The following is an 18201-nucleotide window of genomic DNA, read 5'->3' as shown; positions in this document are numbered from 1 at the left end:
TGAAAATATTGAAATATGCCAATACTTAAATAAAAGAAAATAAAAGATCGAGTAAGAAAAAAATTGCAGCATGCTTTCCTCAACCAATTTTTGTTCCCTGATCATCAAACTGTTTCAATCGGTCACTTAGAATAAATTAAATACAGGGAAATCTTCAAGTATATAGCGTAAAACAATAGTAAACTACTTACTAATATACTTACTAGTGTTAATGACAGAGCCCATGGTTTTTGGTCAGGAAGCATTACATTGCCAGTAATCTCAGATTGTGGAGATTATTAAAATATCATCGATTAAAATAGACAAGGAAAAAGTTATAAATAATTGTTGCGATGACAAGCAGTTTAAGTTCCGAATCATATGTACAGAGATTACGGTACTAAAAACAATCATGTGATGCGAATTATCGTCCACTAACAGCTGGTAATCCATATTAGGTACTTATTATGCAATGGCCACTAGCAAAGACGATACGATGACATGCCAAACTTTATCAGTTGTTTATTCGTTTGGAGAAAATATAAGAGATTATAATGCCGTATCTATTTATATACGTGGTTGGCTCGATAACGGTAACAACACGTCCCACACGAACCGGCTGCAGCGGCCTGTGGCACTTCGGTCCACAACTTGAAGCGATTCGATCGTCTCTGCGAATAAGCGAGCTCGGATTTTCATTTGAACAAAATCTAAAAGGTACGTTCTTGCTATTTTTAATTCTGGTGTATTTTTTATTTTTATTTACCATGTAAAAGATAATAATTCTTTAAATTAGAATAATGGTTTAGTTGTGTGATAACCGGTTTGTGTATTAACAACAAACGAGTTCAAGGCTGACTAACATTCGAGATGTAATTTTTAAATTATGGAGTCTAAAGTTTACTTATACGACGATGTACTTTTAGAACTTTGCTCGAGTTTACCTTCGCTTTCCAATTTCCTATTCGGATAAACAAAATGTTCGTGTTTGAATCAATAGAGTTAACTTCCTGTAGTACAAAGCTTGTTTGATTGAAAACGACGATGCATTCGTCCCCTCTTATCTACAGTATTGAACTACTAACAATAGCTTGTTACATCCGCTGTCTGTTTATCAATACACTTTTATGCATAATACTTTTACGTATGGGAATTATTACGCAAAATCTTTAACACATTTTTTTTTACCAGATATTTTAACAAAAAAATTGTAAGTTCCCCCGCTTCCCGACCTCAGATCGTTCGTAAATTATTTGTTCCCTTTGTAATGAGTTTCATCATACTTCAAATTACTTTAAAAAATAATAATATAAAAATATATATAAAAATAATAAATAAAATAAAAAAAATATGTCCTGGGCCTACTTATGGAAAAAGACTATGAGGCTGCATTTAACGATACTGGAGGAAGTTACTTAAAAACGATAGAAACGTCATCATTATCATTTTATTTTTAAGGGAAATGTACATAATATATTGTTAAAAAGTTTAAACCTTAAATAAAATATTATTAACACTTCTTTCAGAATATCAATGGGTTTGACAGTTTACAAGATTGACGCCAGTCCCCCTGTGAGGTCCGTGTTTATGACTGTTGAGGCCTTAAATATCCCAGATGTTGAGTATGTGGATATCAACTTATTGGATGGAGACCACCTCAAAGAAGAATTTACGAAGGTATGAGCATTTTGTTCTATAATAAACAGATTTTGTGAAACACCAGTTTTAACAGACGCGAATTAAAAAAAATAATTTCTCGATTTGTCTTGTATATTTATGCGTAATTATCAAATGTTTGGCTGAACCGATTTTCATTTGTCAGTCTTAGAAAAAGGCTTTAGGTATATTTATTATTGAACACAGTTTTTCTTACATTATAAATCATTTGACTATTGCAGTAGCAGACTAAGGTTTTAAATAAAATTCCCTTTTCAATTATTTACAGGTGAATCCTCAACACACTGTGCCGCTTCTAAAAGATGATGACTTTTACGTTTGGGACAGGTATGTATAGACATATTTATCCTGTTATCGCGTTTTTTAGAGATAATGTTAGAGTCACATACCAGTATAATGAAGTTCTAATCACTCAGCAAACAAACGAATTGGTCATTATTTAACATTTACTTAGTACAAGGACAAACAGGTACAAATTGACTGTACCTACCTTACACATTACACTTAATAGGCCATTCCTAAATTGGATTATTATTTGTCCATCCACGTGACTGGTTTTTGGTTGGGAATAACCTAGATACTTGGAATAATTGTACCTATTATGTATTGTAGTATCCAATTTGAATGAGAATTTTTGTAGCTGTTGGTTGATATAAAAATTGTTGACGTAACAACCAAAATGTAGACAATCATGAAGTTAATGGCGGTTGTTTACAAAAAACCTCTTATCACAACATTATTTTTTTATCACTATAAATATACTAATGACTAAAATGTGAATACGACTGAGAGTACAGGGCAACAACAGATTAGTAAAATAACTAAGATAAGCTGATTATCTCAACAATTACTATTATCTTTGCAGTCACGCCATTGCTGTATATTTGGTGACCAAATATGGAGCCGACGATTCTCTTTACCCAGCTGATCCGAAAAAGAGGGCCGTCATTGATCAACGTCTCCACTTTGATAGTGGAATTCTGTTTCCAGCTTTAAGAGGGACTGGCGTAAGTATCTATTTTACTTATTATGTTCTAATCCTCTTCAAGGAATCGAGTTCAAATAACGCCGAACATTAATTCCGATCCCTATTTGTAATTTATAGAATATTCACCAAATTTTGAATTATGAAGGACCACAACATTGTGGTCAACATCCAGCCGGATATGAAGAAAAACATCAATTTCCAAACCTAAGATAATTTGCGTGAAGTTTGTGTGTGTGAATAAAACGAAACGAGCACGATCATAACTTTTGATTCAATAAATTCCTTGCACAACATTGTGACAATATTCTATTAATTAGAAATAGGGATGAAGTTCTTCAATTCGGCAACAACATTTTATTTTTTTGATTTTGCATTTTGCGTAGCGTTAATCTTAATAAATGTTATTAAGACTCATTAAAACTCCCTTCAGGAACCAGTGTTCTTCAAAGGAGAGAAATCATTCAGACCCGAAAACCTGGAGAAGATCACGAAGGCTTACGAATTCGCTGAGAAGTTCTTGGCATCATCACAATGGCTTGCTGGTGACCAAATAACGTTGGCAGATATTTGCTGCGTTTCTACCATCAGCACCATGAACGAACTCATCCCTATAGACGGGGAGTTGTAAGTACTATTCCAAAGAAAAAACAACGAGTACGAAACCAAATTCTAGTGGTCCAAGACTTATAGAGTTCCAAAAACGTCAGAATTAACTTTCGCTGCATGGTTCGAGGAAACCGTATGAATCAATAAATAGATATGCAGAAACAGGATTCTCAATATCATCCTGCTCTTATCTTAATTTTATTTACAATTGACGTAGCATATTTTCTTCTTCCATAATTTTTATTTAAAGATTAACATTAACCTCTATGTTAGGTAATGATAATGAATGTAGTAAAAATATTGTTTGTTAGAAGTGCAATTTTTTATCTCACAGGTACCCCAACCTCGCGGGCTGGTTGAAACGATGCGGTGAACAAGACTTCTATAAGAAGGGCAATGAATACGGATTGGAACAATTCCGGGGTCTCAAGAAATTGAAATTGGGCTAAAGCTCAAGATAATCTCAGCAGTCTTATGTTGTAGGCTTGCATATTATTTTATAAGTTATTTAAGTGTTTTTTATGCTTTTGAGTGTTTCTTTTACAAATATTTTGCGTTGCATTTGTTAATATTTATGAATGAATTGATTAAACATATTTACAACATTATTAAATGATACTGATTAGATAAAATGCTGATGTTTTATTTATTAAACATTCAAACAATACCTACAATAAAAACATAAAAAGATAAATGAAATTAAAGTGTAGCTACAAAGTATGTCTTTAGTTATAAAATTGAAAATAGAGAAAATATTATTAGCAAAAATAGTTTTGCCCATGGGTTTACCTGACAACTTTTTGGCGTTTTTATAAAACGCCTGTATAAAAAGAAAGAGCAACAATTCTTCAAAAGTCAAGTAACCATTTGTCTATAAAGCTGACGAGATTGTTGATTTAAACGCGCTAATATCAAGAGTACTGTTGAAATGAGTTGACAATTATGTCAATGTTAGATAGCCCATCTTCAAAATTTAACCAAGCAGGGCAAGAACTCAAGGTTTGCACAGTAGATTATACGTAGTGCGCATTCATATCTAGTGTCTTATACGATCATCTCTGGAGTGCTTTGGTTCAGAACTTCCTAGCATAGTCTCACGCTTTGAGAGGATTGAAGGTGTCAAGGACGACTTAAGACGAAATGTGTAGTTCCATTGGCCATTAGAGACTAAGAAAAAAATACGGTAAAAATGATAAATAAAATAATATCTACATACCTATAATATAAGTATGCTTAAGTCTGCCAATTCACTGTTCCCCGATCTTCAAACCGTTTCAATTGGAATAATTTAAATACATTACAAACACTGGGTAAGATAAACTAAGTGGTAATATTATCCCCTCAGACGTCATTAAAAGATAAGTGTAAGGTGTTCCAATTAAATAGTGTTTGAATACTCTTTCGGTTGTAAAAGGTTTTGAGAACTGGCAACGCGGAAAATAAACGTCAGACGGGACGCCGGATTATTGAACAAAAAAAAAAGAAAAGGCGGGACTTGGCGTGTTGAGTTTGGGATTTCGTTAGCGATATTAATTGTTACAATTTTGAAATTAATTTTGATAATACATAATTGTAACGCTAGAATTAACCGCCTAAAATTAACCTGTAAAAGTAAACTGCTGGTATTTCTTTTATGTGAGTCCTGTGATACTTCTACCTCTGCAACCTGAAAGAGATTCTTACATCCCCTGATATTTCTACCTCTATAACCTGAAGGAGATTCTAACACTACTTATTTCCCGCTATCTTACCTCAGTATTGAGAAACATTATTGATTCCAAAACAAAACACAATGATTTGGCAGAATCAGTTTATCTCATTATTGCGTAACAGATGATAATGGACGGGTTAGTCTGGTTTACCGCATAGATAAGTTTACCGTCAAAATATGTTTGCAAACTTGTTCTTGGAACATCTCAGTTGTCATCACCAGTCGAAGACGACGTGTCTTAAAGATTATTTGATAAAAACACAAGTAAGTACTTTCATAGTATGAAAATTTATTTGATGTTAAATATCATGTTTTTTTTTCGATGGAAAATAGCAGTAACAAACAATATTTCGACCAGCCATAATTTTACGTGAATCGTAAAAAGTTAAGGGTAAAAGAGTAGGTCGAAGCTAGGGTCTCTTTAATAGGCTTAAGACGTCGTTTATAAGCAGTTTTTATATTTTTCCAATGAAGACCAGGAAGATAAGAACTGACACAACAGAATCAGTTTTCTGTTTTACAGGCCTAGGATCAATATGTTTTAGTTCAAGTAATGTTGGTGACACGAGTAAAAAATAATTGTTGGACGTTGAGTGACGGATGTTCAATCAACGTTAAAAATAGGTATATAGGTACAAAATTTTCCACATATATTACCAAAAAAACCTTATTTTCAGGTTCAAAATGGGGTTGAAGCTATACAAAAAGGATACTAGCGCGCCCTGTCGGTCAGTATACATGGTGATTGAAATCTTAAACATTCCTAATGTTGAGTATATTAACATGGACTTGGCAAAACGCGAACATTTTAAGGAAGAATTTTTGAAGGTAAGACTACTTCATCATCTGCCTAGCCTTTTCCCAACTAGGTACCATGTTGAGGTCTAAGGCGTCGTCCTAATTGGCAGCGATCGCGCGATGGTGCGATGGCTTTTTCATCTAAGACGTCGTCCTGATTGACAGCGATTGTACGATGACACGATGCGTTCTCGTCGTTCGATGAGTTCAAACCTATAGATTTCATCAGAGTGTCCTATTTGAACCTCGCAAGTGAGATAGTAAGATCGTGAGATGAAAAACGCATCGCGCCATCGTGCGATCGCTGCCAATTAGGACGACGCCTAACTGGGTGCAGCTGAGTACCAGTGTTTTACACGGACCGACTGCCAATCTAGCCTTCTAGTTACCCGAGCAACCGAATACCTCTCGGAAACTTGGTTGACTACAAGTAACGACTGCCAATGATGTACAAATGATAACAAATAATGTAGGTACTATTTATTGCGCAATAATTTGTACAGATTATACAATAATTTTATCTCACTTATTATATTGTAATCAGACCGCATTTGGCCGCAGTTTAATCTCATTTACCGGATCTTTGTAGAATTCCAATGTGATTAAACATAAACTTACATTTCCATATCACGCTTCGCATATTTTTGGTAATTATAAAATTATATTTTTCAGTTAAACCCCCAACATACCGTACCAACGTTGGTCGACGGAGATTTTGCTATTTGGGACAGGTACTGAACTACACTTTAAACTGAATATCTCTTGGTTTCAAAGAAGAAAAGGTTTCGGAGAAAGTATTATGGGTGTCACCTAAAGTATTAATGTTCTTATCCATATCAAACATTGGCAAACCTAACTGCTTTGCTAGAGCGCAGATACAAAATTAAGTCTGACTGCCACAACAATCAAGAAGTGCTCTGAATGTTGCTGAGCACTAAATTAATTATGAATTTATTACAGAAAACATTAATAAAAGAAGTGTCAGATTCTATATACATAAATAATCATTTTAATGTCTATGTACAAAAGTTTATCTTCTACATGATAAATTATTTTTAATTTCAGTCATGCCATCAACACTTACTTGGTCAATCTATACGCTAAGGATGATTCACTTTACCCAACTGAGCCAAAAAGGAGAGCACTGGTAGATCAGAGGCTGCATTTTGATAATGCTATACTATTTTCAGCCCTCAGAGAAAGTATGGTAGGTCTTATCTTTATTTATGTAACAAAAAAAAGGTGGTTAACAATGAATAAAAACTTTTTTTTGTTCCTATTAGAATATACCAGTATTGAAACTTTCTTATAATATAGTTTGGAATCAGTTATTTAAAGTTACTTACGCTATTTAAAATAAAACTGAGAACCTATTGTTTTCCTTGTCCTCAAATATTAAGAACAGAATACGAGACTAATATCTCAATTATGACCTTTTAGATACCCATCCTATACCACGGCGAGACACAATTCGGACCAGAGAATCTGGAAAAAATTAAGTCAGGGTACGAGTTCATTGAAAAATCTTCAATGGGCCCTGGCTAGCTGGCGACTCCATCACAGTGGCTGACATTTGCTCCATGGCTAATATAAGCGGTTTGAACGAGATTTTACCAATCGATAAAGCATTGTAAGAAGCTTATATTATTTAAATGTTACACAGATTATAGATAAGCCCACATCGAATAGATTACTCGAATACCCAAGTATTTGAGAGGTGGACAGGGAAAAAAACAAATCTAACATCTTCATTTGGCTTCATTAGAATTTTATTGTCCTACTGCAGGCCACAGATTTCTTCTCATACAATAATAATTAAACACTTTCAGTTTTAATTTCAATATTTCCAATAAAGTTTTCAAATTCTTTCCAGATACCCTAAACTAACCGCGTGGTTTGAGCAGTGCTCAAAACAAGACTTCTACGTAAAGGCAAACGTGCCAGGCCTGCGGATTTTCCAAGAATTTTTGAAAAATGCCATTCACTGAACGAAACAATTACGTCTTCTACATGAACCAAATTAAATAAATATTGTTTTACATTGTCTGTTAGTTTATTACTTTTAAACCTACCACTTCACCATTGATTGCCTGACAGAGAACATGAAGCAGAAGGGAGTGGATGTAAGTATGATGTCTGACAGAGGAATGGAAGAAGAAGACACGTTGCTCCGACCCCAAATTACTTGGGAACAGGGCAGGAAGATGACGAAACATACCACTTCTCAATTTAAACTAAAGTATACGACAAAAGTTAAATTATATCAAGAAAACAACGCATCAGGATACAAAGAATAAAGAAGAAAAGCCACAAAATGAAAGCACTCGATAAATTATCGTCAGATCAGCACTACAGCTTTTTTTTACATCACAAGCAGATTTCTCAACTGCAAGACAATAACGAACGACCACCGGTTGAGAGTGCAAAATTAATTAAGTTTCTTCTAGCAGCGCTATTCCTTTTCTTTGAAAGAAAAGTTTAATCTTTACCAGGGAGATAACTTATCTACTGTGCTCTAATTGCAAATGCTACAATTATTTAAAAAAGTACTTTTGTTTCTTTGAGCTTTTATTTGATGTTTGGTTTGTAAAAAATAATACCTACGAATTACATGGTGAAAGTTCCTTTGATATGCTTTCATGCTAACATTAAAAAGATTGGTAGGCGCAACATATATTTCCATCTAAAAAGCAACTTTTCATTCATACAACAGTTATTGACAATGTTTATAGTATCTACGATAATATTTTGTAATCATTTTATTAGCTTGAAGTTTCCTAAAGTACCTAACTTCACACGTCCACCTTTACACGTTATCACAAGCAGTATGATTTTATGTTCCAAAATATACATCATGGTAGAATGATTTGGCACTTATCCATGTCAAATTATTTCATAACAATTGATAAGCAAGATGGATCAGTTAATGTTTACGTCAATAAGTTCCCGGCAATGAGATTTTCTCATTGATAAATTACATGGAAAGGCAATGGTGATTAGGAGACAATATTCTTATAAAAACCATTCATCTAATCAACAGTATGCACAGTCGTTGAAGACTTCTTATACAGAGAGTTTTGTAAAAGGGTAAGTACGTTATACAAAATATACTAATACTAATTATTTACAGTGTCACAAAACACAACTTAGAAATCCACTTATCTATTGTTCTCATAATATACCTCTATACCTAGCACATATTTTTTTTTGGGTGTACTTTTATTTTATTATTTTGATATTAGTCGACTACCCCATCATTTAGCCTGTTTTTAAACTATTTTACTCACTCATTGTATGTCTTTTAGACTTCAGTATGGGTTTGAAACTTTACAAGAAAGATACTAGCGCGCCATGCCGGTCAGTCTTCATGGTGATCGAAGCTCTACACTTGCGTGGTGTGGAATTAGTTGACATGGATTTATTAGGCAGAAAAGACCATTTGAAGGACGACTTCTTGAAGGTAACTACACTTAATTAAGTAAATTTTCCTGATCTGATTTTTGTGGTAAAGAAAAAAATAAAGTGTAATATTTGCTGTGATTTTTTTCTGACAACGACTATTTTTTTTGTTTTTGTTCTAAGAATTAAGTGTAACATTTTAAATTTCAGATAAACCCACAGCACACTATACCAACTTTGAAAGATGAAGATTTCGTTATTTGGGACAGGTGAGCTTCTACAATGTTTATATAGTGATTTTCAACGATAATATACAACTAAAAATAGTGCATTGGACGAATCATACATAAAATGTCTTTCTTGGAAGAGATGGAGTGTTCTTGTGAGAAACACACAAGAATTTTGACCGTCAACATTTTGTCAAGAAGACACTTAGTTTTTTCTTTATTTAAAGGACCATACTCTGTCTTATTTGTATTTAATTGAATTGAAATTGCATTGACAACAAAATATTGTTCCAATTGCTAAACTCTTCTTAGAATTAAAAACAGCGATCTAAAATACTTGAAACTTTTTTTACAGTCATGCGATCATCACATACTTAGTCAACAAATATGCTAAGGATGATTCTCTTTACCCAAAAGAACCGAAAAAGAGAGCAGTTGTAGACCAGAGACTACATTTTAGCAACGCCATATTGTTTTCAACACTAAGAGAAACCATGGTAAGTTCCATTTAAGGTTCGTGACACTAATTTTAATCGGAGTCGTAAGTAATCGACTCATTTTGGGAAAATACATAGGTCGATACGATTGTGTTTTAGTTTTCAGTTAGATACTCAGATATCAAAAAACGAATGTAGGTACTGGTAGAGTAGGTAGAAACTCTTTTGCCGCAAGGTTTAATTCATTATATTTTAATACCTGGCCGGACAATTATTTAAAGATATTAGAATAGAATAGGTTTTGATACTGAAGTTGTCACTTCTCTGCCGTCAGTCAATAAACCTAAAGTTAAAGTTCTATTTAATGTTCTAATTGAAATATCCTGAAGATACCCGGTCCCTAGCGCGCTACGCGCTACAGTACCTACGTTTTGTTATCGGCACTTATTTTAAGACTTGTTTTTATAATTCCTTTACTTTCAGATACCCCTCCTATATCACGGTGAAAAATCCTTCAAACAGCAGAACTTGGATAAAATAAAATCAGGATACGAATTTCTTGAAAATTTCTTCAACGGCCAGTGGCTAGCCGGAGACTCACTAACACTAGCTGACATCAGCACTGTTGCCATGATCAGCACTTTCAACGTCATCTTACCCATCGATAAAGCTTCGTGAGTAACGACTACTCAATACTTTTGTTAATAAAAAAATCAGTAGAATTCTAAAACGACCAACTATCACTATCAATGTTCTGGAGTACCAAAATAGACTGAAAATAATACAAAACGTCCGCTCCTTCACCATTTTCTAAGATCATGTTTTCGCTGGGATGAAAAAGTGGTGGGAAAATTCCTCCAACAAGATGCAATTTTAATTACCAAAGAGCTGCCTACTATAAACTTACTTATCTGTAAATATTTTCAGGTACCCCAATCTCACTGCATGGTTTGAGCGTTGCTCAAAACAAGACTTCTACATAAAAGCGAACGTTCCAGGCCTACAATATTTCCAAGACTATGTAAAAAGTGTTATTAATTAAATGAAAAATTGAATGTTTTCTTCTGCAATGTAAAATAAAATTAAGTATTTTCATAAATGTTTAACTTTTTTATTATTATTTGAATTATTAATTATTACCTTGATGACGGAACCATGGGAGGCCAAGTAGATACTGTTCTTAACGATTTATCCTTTCTTCAAAATTAATTTCAAGCAATAGGACTAAATCTAAATTACTCCAAATGTGAACTTTTTGTAAGGGACTATACAGGCAGACAAAACATACTTTCTAAATTCAACGCAATAGCCCCGGATATTATAAAGTATTGAGTATAATGTTGATAAAAGTGATTGAAGTGTTAGTTGTCGCGCACTTCGTTTACATAAATAATAAAAAAAGAATACAAACAAATTATTGAGAAACGAATGCATATATTTGCATGGCTTACCATATTTTTATGGGAAAACATCGAAATATATTATACCGTGAAGAATTGTACCTAGTTTTCATAAATTAAGACGGAAGAGAAAATCAGACAGAAGAATAGGTGTTTTCAATTGTGAAAACCAGCTTGGCAGGCTAGAGGTAAATACCATCATATACTGGTCGGCTAAGCCTGCCCCGAAATGAAGCCGGCGGCGCGGCCCCTGACAGCGCTACTGAGACGCCGCGGCGGCTTAGTTGCGCCGCGACACCAGTGACACCAGGTGTCAAATAATGACTTGTAGCGACATGAAACGCACACAACCTTTTTGACTTGCAACCTTCAATACTCATGAAGAAAAATGCAATGAGGGCTATCGCGTATGAAATCGCCGCTAGAGGCGCTTGTGTAGCGTGTGGTCTTCGAAACGTCAAATGCCACTGTTTGTTTACGCGCGAGGGTTTATATTTCTAATTAAATTAATATTGTGAATATTTAACAATACTTTAGATTAATTATGGCAAATACAGATCAGGGTTCTATAAATGTCACTGCTTTGACACTCTTTAATCTTTCGGAAACTTGTGTTCGCATGTCTTTTTCGAGCAAAACGGCACTGCGCAACACTGTGGCATCGCCAATACGTTCACACTATAGTTCTATTGTATTACATATGTAGCGACATGAAACGCATACAACCTTTTCGACTGGCAACCTTCAATAGTCATGAAGAAAAATACAATACGTTCAAATGTCAAATTCAAAATTTTAAATTTTCAAAAGCTGATTTTCGTTGTCGCAGGCGTACACATATAAATAGGGCGCCGCCCGTTTAAATAAATCAGTCGACACAAAATCTTCGTGTGAAATTCATCTCCTTAATTGGTGACCCCGACGTGATGTGAAAACAAAATCTGCTATCTGCTTCAATCGCCACCGTCGCTTCAAACGCCTCATCCACTACAGCGACGGTGCGCAGCAAAATGTTATAACCACGTACCTACAAGCCATCGGCGCGCGACACACCGCCGCCACCCTCCCTCCCGTTCTCGCTATCGCTCATCGTCGCGTCAACAGCAAGACCTTCCTCAAGCCAGCCAGCTTCAAACGAGTATCCCTGACCACCAGCATGTGCGGACGCACATTCCTGGTCAGCACCCTCAGCCACATCCAGCGACCTTGGCTCCAGCTCACTGCACTTCGGCCGGTCGAGAATCTCCCTCGCCGAAGCAGCCGCTAGCCACTAGCGCGGCGCTGTGCAACTCTCGCAGCACCGGTCCCGACCCACTGGGATTCGCAGCACCGCCGTAGCAGCCAGTTCCGACTCACCGAGAACCTCGCGGCAACATATTGGCAACAAGACTGGCTTGAAACAACATGGTCACAAGAGGCAGAACAAGCTTTTGAGAAATGCCGACAAAGCATACTCCAAGCAACAACGCTAACGCACCCGATTCCCAACGCGCCGCTAAGTTTATACACTGACGCATCGAATACTAGCATCGGCGCCGTCCTTCAACAAAAGGTCGACAAAGTTTGGGAAACCACAGGCATTTTTCTCAAAATCCATGAGCGAAGAAACTCAACGAAGATACAGCGTGTACGATCGCGAATTATTAGCCATGTACACCGCTGTTCAACATCTTCGAAGATTGATAGATGGCAATCACCTCACAATATTCACCGACGGTCCATTCGAAGTCATACATCGAGGAGAAAAACAATTTACCATCCAGATGCCTTTGCGTACAGCAGTCGTCTCTATCGACAGATTGAAACCGGCATACTTACTTAACGAAGAGGAAATCACTCCCACTTCCTCAAGCATGCAGAATAAGCAACAAGCGTCGCCATCACGCTTCCCGAGCATAGTGCCACAACCAGCAGCAGCGGCAAAACCACAGCGTGACACAATCGTCACTCGTTCCGGCCGCACAGTTAAACCAAACGTTCGCTTCGCTTAGGGGGGAGTGATGTAGCGACATGAAACGCATACAACCTTTTCGACTGGCAACCTTCAATAGTCATGAAGAAAAATACAATACGTTCAAATGTCAAATTCAAAATTTTAAATTTTCAAAAGCTGATTTTCGTTGTCGCAGGCGTACACATATAAATAGGGCGCCGCCCGTTTAAATAAATCAGTCGACACAAAATCTTCGTGTGAAATTCATCTCCTTAACATATGTTCTAATATAATCATCTAATGTAGATATAAGTTTTAGCGCTCATAATACGAACTTTGATTGCCATAGTTTTAGACCTCACGCTACAGTTGCGCCATCTGGTGAAACAAAAAACGGTAGCCCCCAGGATTAAACGTCAAATTCAAAATTTTGAAATTTCAAAAGCAGATTTTCGCTGCCGCAGGCTTGCAGATATAAATAAGGCGCCGCCGGTCTGAATAAATCAGTCGACAGAAATTTCTAGTATTTTACTCATCTCCTAAAGACTGTTTTGGTTTTTTGGTGTTTTATTAATTTGTTTGTATATTACATATATTTTTAATTTAATAGAGTAAGTAACCTGTCTTATTTTTTACATGTTATATAAAGTACAATAATATGAATTTCAAATTGCTTCAAAGTTACACCATAGGCACAGCCATAATCGAATCTAAATAGTTGCTTTAACTTGTTACTAAGAACACTTCAAACAACCAAAAAGAAGAAAATTTCAAACAACCAAAAAGAGGAACTTATCAATGCAACTTTCTTTTTGTTGTAATCTGCAAAACAAGTAACCGGAAATGAAAACATGACTGCTGAAGATGGAACAATCAAAGAATACAAAAATTAACAATGTCTGCTTTACGATTCATTTTAATTGACGATAATTCAATCAAGAATATGTTCAACTATCTTTAGAATTGAGTACATTTGATAGCAATTGGACTGAATATCCGGTACAACCGTTCCGGTTACACAAAGCCTAAGGCGATGGATATCTCAACAAGGATCCTATTTCTGTCTCGATGCTTTTAAACTATGTACATCAGTGATTGAACAAAACTAATATTGGAAGAGATAAGAATAGTCGCTGGAGATCCTCGATATGCAGCGTTGGAAAAAAATAAAGTACATTCACATTGTACATTCTAAAACATATACAGTATTGAAATACAGATCTACATACGCGACGACGTAAGGAGACCAGATGGTATGTCGCTATTTCCGTGGGACCTACGTGCGTCGATACTCTTGTGCCATCTTAACCTTCCTAGAACTGCATGTTGTGCTGGTTCTGCTTCTGCACAAGCAGAGGACCTAGGGTAGCAAAAATTTTGCTGCCTTATCGGTAGTTATATGTCTTAGCTGTTTGGGGTTTAAACCCTCGGACCATGGGGTCCAAGCAGTCACTGGGCTTGTTGACACTTCCCAAGTTGTTGTTAGGGCAATGTAATAATGCAATATTCAATAAATAAATCACAAGACGTCATGTGTTTGAGGCAAACAATCTTGAAAGTCCACGTTTTTCTCAATGATGATAGTAGAACAAGCACATCGCATTATAAAATCAAAAGTAAACCCTTCAAAAACACTTGAAACACTCACTATTATCCTGTTTTCTTATCCAAAACAATTGTAAACATGTTGTAACTACTTCATTAATATTAATTCGTTCCAACTCATGTCTTATTCATTGAGCGGCATCCACTTTATCTTTGAGGAGTTTACTTTCTTGTTTCACTTTGAATACAACTCGGATTAAACTAGGTTTCAGAAGTGATAGCTTAGTTAAGGAAGCTTGACTTACTGTATTGATGTTATGGTTACTGCTTCTGAATGGTTCAAACGAATGCGTTTGGAAGAGGAAAGGAAAGTAGGATTTTAGATTAATTTGAAAAAGATCACTGAGGAGGAGGAAATAAAGATTTCCTCCAAGAGGAGATAAAGATAAAGGTTCTATATTTATCGCCTTCAAAAATAATCTGAAGTATGGTGACTATCATTATGAGAACTCCATCAAAAGAGTCTCATTTAACATCAATTAAATGAACTTTTGAAAGTGCATTAATAATGTCGAAACTAACAATATGATTTCTGTTTGAAGTGCGTAAAAGGAAATTGAAGCAGAGCAAAACCACGACAAGAATTTGTAATTTCAAGTGCCTAAAAAACTATGAAAAACCCTTGCTAGAAGTGCTGACTGTTAGTGCCTGTATCACTCTGACTCGTGGAAAGACATTACTGAAGCAAATGCGAAGGAAGTTTCCCGCTGGCCGGCCGGCATCCAGAGCCCCGTCCACTTCCCTATCCCAGGTTGGTTTGTCTTTTCCTGAACTCATTCTGAAGGTCAAGGGGTTTCAACGGGAACTTCAACGGAGATTGCAGTAACGCCAGTAACTTCTCCAGCGAGTACTGTTCAATAATAATAGGAAAAATAAACTATACAAAGAGACTAGGCCCTACATATCACAAATATGGACATAGCGAGAAGGCTTGTCGACGCTTCACGTGACCAAAAGGCTGGTTTGTATTTTGAACAAAGAACCACCCCCATACAACGTGGCAATGCAGCCAGTCTTCTGGTATAATAATACTTCGATGCCTAACACTCAGTTATTTTATATTTGTTTCATTCTTTTTATTTTAGTATGTGGATTTTTAGTTATAGGAGGTAATTTTAAGTTTGTATTATTTATTCGTTTTTGGTAATGAAAATTGTAGAACTAGGTATATTCAATCATATACCAAATAAGAAGATATGAAAAAATCCTGCAGATTTTGAAAATGATTAATAAATAGGCGATTTCAATATCGGGAAACTTGTATAAAACATTTCAGTATTATTGAAACGGTCTAGTACCTCAAAATTTGGCAGGTTGTGTCCGGATCTTGCGAAGCGACTTTGGTCAAAAATTAAGCATTGCCATCCAACGTGGCAAAGGATTAGCATGGCGTTCCAACGAAGTACTGCACGCACCCTGTCAACAGCGATAGGGACGAATTTTTTGTTCCTTTTAGTTTTAGGCTTTTTACTAGAATAGTTTATAATTGATATGTAAATATTTGTAGAATGAGAATAATCAAAAAAGCTGATTATAGGCCTACTTTGCCTACAAACAAACTCCTTCACATTATTTTCCATACTAAAAATTTGGGACAAAATAAACTCTCGAAATATGAGAGTTTGAGTTGAACTTAAACCCGGCTTTCATTTAGCATCGTCGCGCATAGACGGCCTAAATGCGACGAATTTTTTCAGTCAAAAGCTTAATTTGAATAGGAATGAATGTGAGACTCGTTAGCGGTGGGTACGAGTGTGAAGTTCTATCTCGGTACTACTGCTAGCGGGTATTTAACGCGATTACTAAATTTATCATTATTTAAGGAGGTTTCTTTAGGTGTCAAAAGGATTGATATAGTGATGCAGACCGCTCTATCTATGACCCAATTCAGAGAGACTTACCTATATTTTGGATATAAGAAAATAGATACTTTTTGTTTTCGACACTTTGGGTCATTTAATTTTCTGCTAAGTAACTTAAATTATACTTGAAAATATTACAAAGATGTAAAAATAAAGTGATAAAAGTAATAATCTTGTTTAGAGATTAGTGGGGAAAAAACGAATAATAATTATCGAATAAAAATGATCATTGTCCAGGGTTGATCAATCATTACTTTTAATAACTGTGGGCAATACAGTAAGAAATTCGCAGGAGTACTTCGACACTCAGTCATTTAAATATTATATATTCGTTTTAACATTTTTATTATAGTTTGTAGATTTTAGTTACAGAAAGTAATTTTAAGTGTGTAAATAAAGTTTGTATTATTTGTTATAAAAACGCAATAAGAGATTTACACTCACAGGCATACCTTTGTAACTGCAAAAACACCTAACCGGAGACACCTAAACTCGTTTCTTTCTTTAATTATTTATAAAATCAGATGACGCTTGCCCTGCTACAGGCTGCTAATGCGTTTGACCTAGCAGTGGTAAACACGTGGTTCCAAAAGAACAGGAAACATTTGATCAATTATAAAAGTGGACACCGCGCCACACAAATATATTACTTTTTGGTCAGACGCAGTAGTTTAAAGAATATCAAAGACTGCAAGGTAATACCAGGCGAAGCTGTAGTCTCGCAGCACCGACCCCTAGTTATGGATGTGATTTTAACTACGCGGCCAAAAGCCAAAGAGAGACGGCCTCCCAAAATCAAATGGCATCTATTGGGGAAGACTCGAGTTGGCCCAGGAATTTAGAAAAATAGTGGTTGGGCCCAGGAATTTAGAAAAAGGCAAAAGCGCGCAGAAGATGTATGACTCACTAGATAGCCCAGCAGATCAAAATGAACTCTACTGAGTAGTTAAATCTAGGGAGAAAATGACAACCGATGTATGCCAAATAAAGTGTGTAAAGAATGGAGAAGGAACGGTCCTCTAGGTTCAGTTACAACAAAGGACGAAGTGGCGTAGCTGCAAAAACACCTTTGTTGACATTAAGGAGGACAATTTACCTCCTCTTAAATGGAGATTGGGAAGAGTCGTCGCCATTCATCCAGGGTTTGATGGCATTGGTAGAGTCGCGGACATCAAAACATCTTTTAGAAGCTTACGACGAATATTTGCTTTTTACTCCCTCACTAGAAACTAACGCTACTATTGCGACCTAAGCCTTATACCGAAACCGATTCTGAATCATGCTGGTTCATGTTCCCTTAATGAAATCAAGGAAATTAAATGTCTGTGCAGCCTGCAAAGTTCGTTAACTTAGCAAGATCCATGTCTACCTACGATTGCAAGCAATGACAAAGTTGTGCAACATATTGCAGCTTGGATTCTCAACGACAGTGAGAAAGTTTTCTTTCGTTATTAATTTGATAAAGAAAATATAGTTAGGTATATTCTTAATATAAAAAATGAAATAAGAACTGCTAATCAAGTTAATTAAATTGAAGATAAAAAGCACAAATAAATTAGTCCATAATGAGCAAATTAAT

The 18201-nt window shown here is 35.7% G+C and overlaps 1 protein-coding gene and 1 pseudogene across 1 annotated transcript; both read left to right on the top strand.

Moving 5' to 3' along the window:
• Positions 1-539: 539 nt before the first annotated feature.
• On the top strand, positions 540-3882 carry LOC124640700 (glutathione S-transferase 1-like). Its single transcript, XM_047178591.1, has 6 exons — positions 540-696; positions 1506-1656; positions 1925-1983; positions 2522-2663; positions 3075-3268; positions 3585-3882. Exons 2-6 carry the CDS (start codon positions 1513-1515, stop codon positions 3697-3699), a joined length of 654 nt encoding a protein of 217 aa, XP_047034547.1. The 5' UTR covers positions 540-696; positions 1506-1512; the 3' UTR covers positions 3700-3882.
• A 692-nt stretch (positions 3883-4574) lies between these two features.
• Positions 4575-10891, top strand: LOC124641047 (annotated as a pseudogene).
• The last annotated feature ends 7310 nt before the right edge of the window (positions 10892-18201 follow it).

Source organism: Helicoverpa zea, chromosome 21, assembly GCF_022581195.2.
Source record: "Helicoverpa zea isolate HzStark_Cry1AcR chromosome 21, ilHelZeax1.1, whole genome shotgun sequence".
NCBI classification, from domain to species: domain Eukaryota; kingdom Metazoa; phylum Arthropoda; class Insecta; order Lepidoptera; family Noctuidae; genus Helicoverpa; species Helicoverpa zea.
The sequence above is the reverse complement of the archived record's forward strand: the minus strand, read 5'-3'. Positions and strand labels throughout refer to the sequence as shown.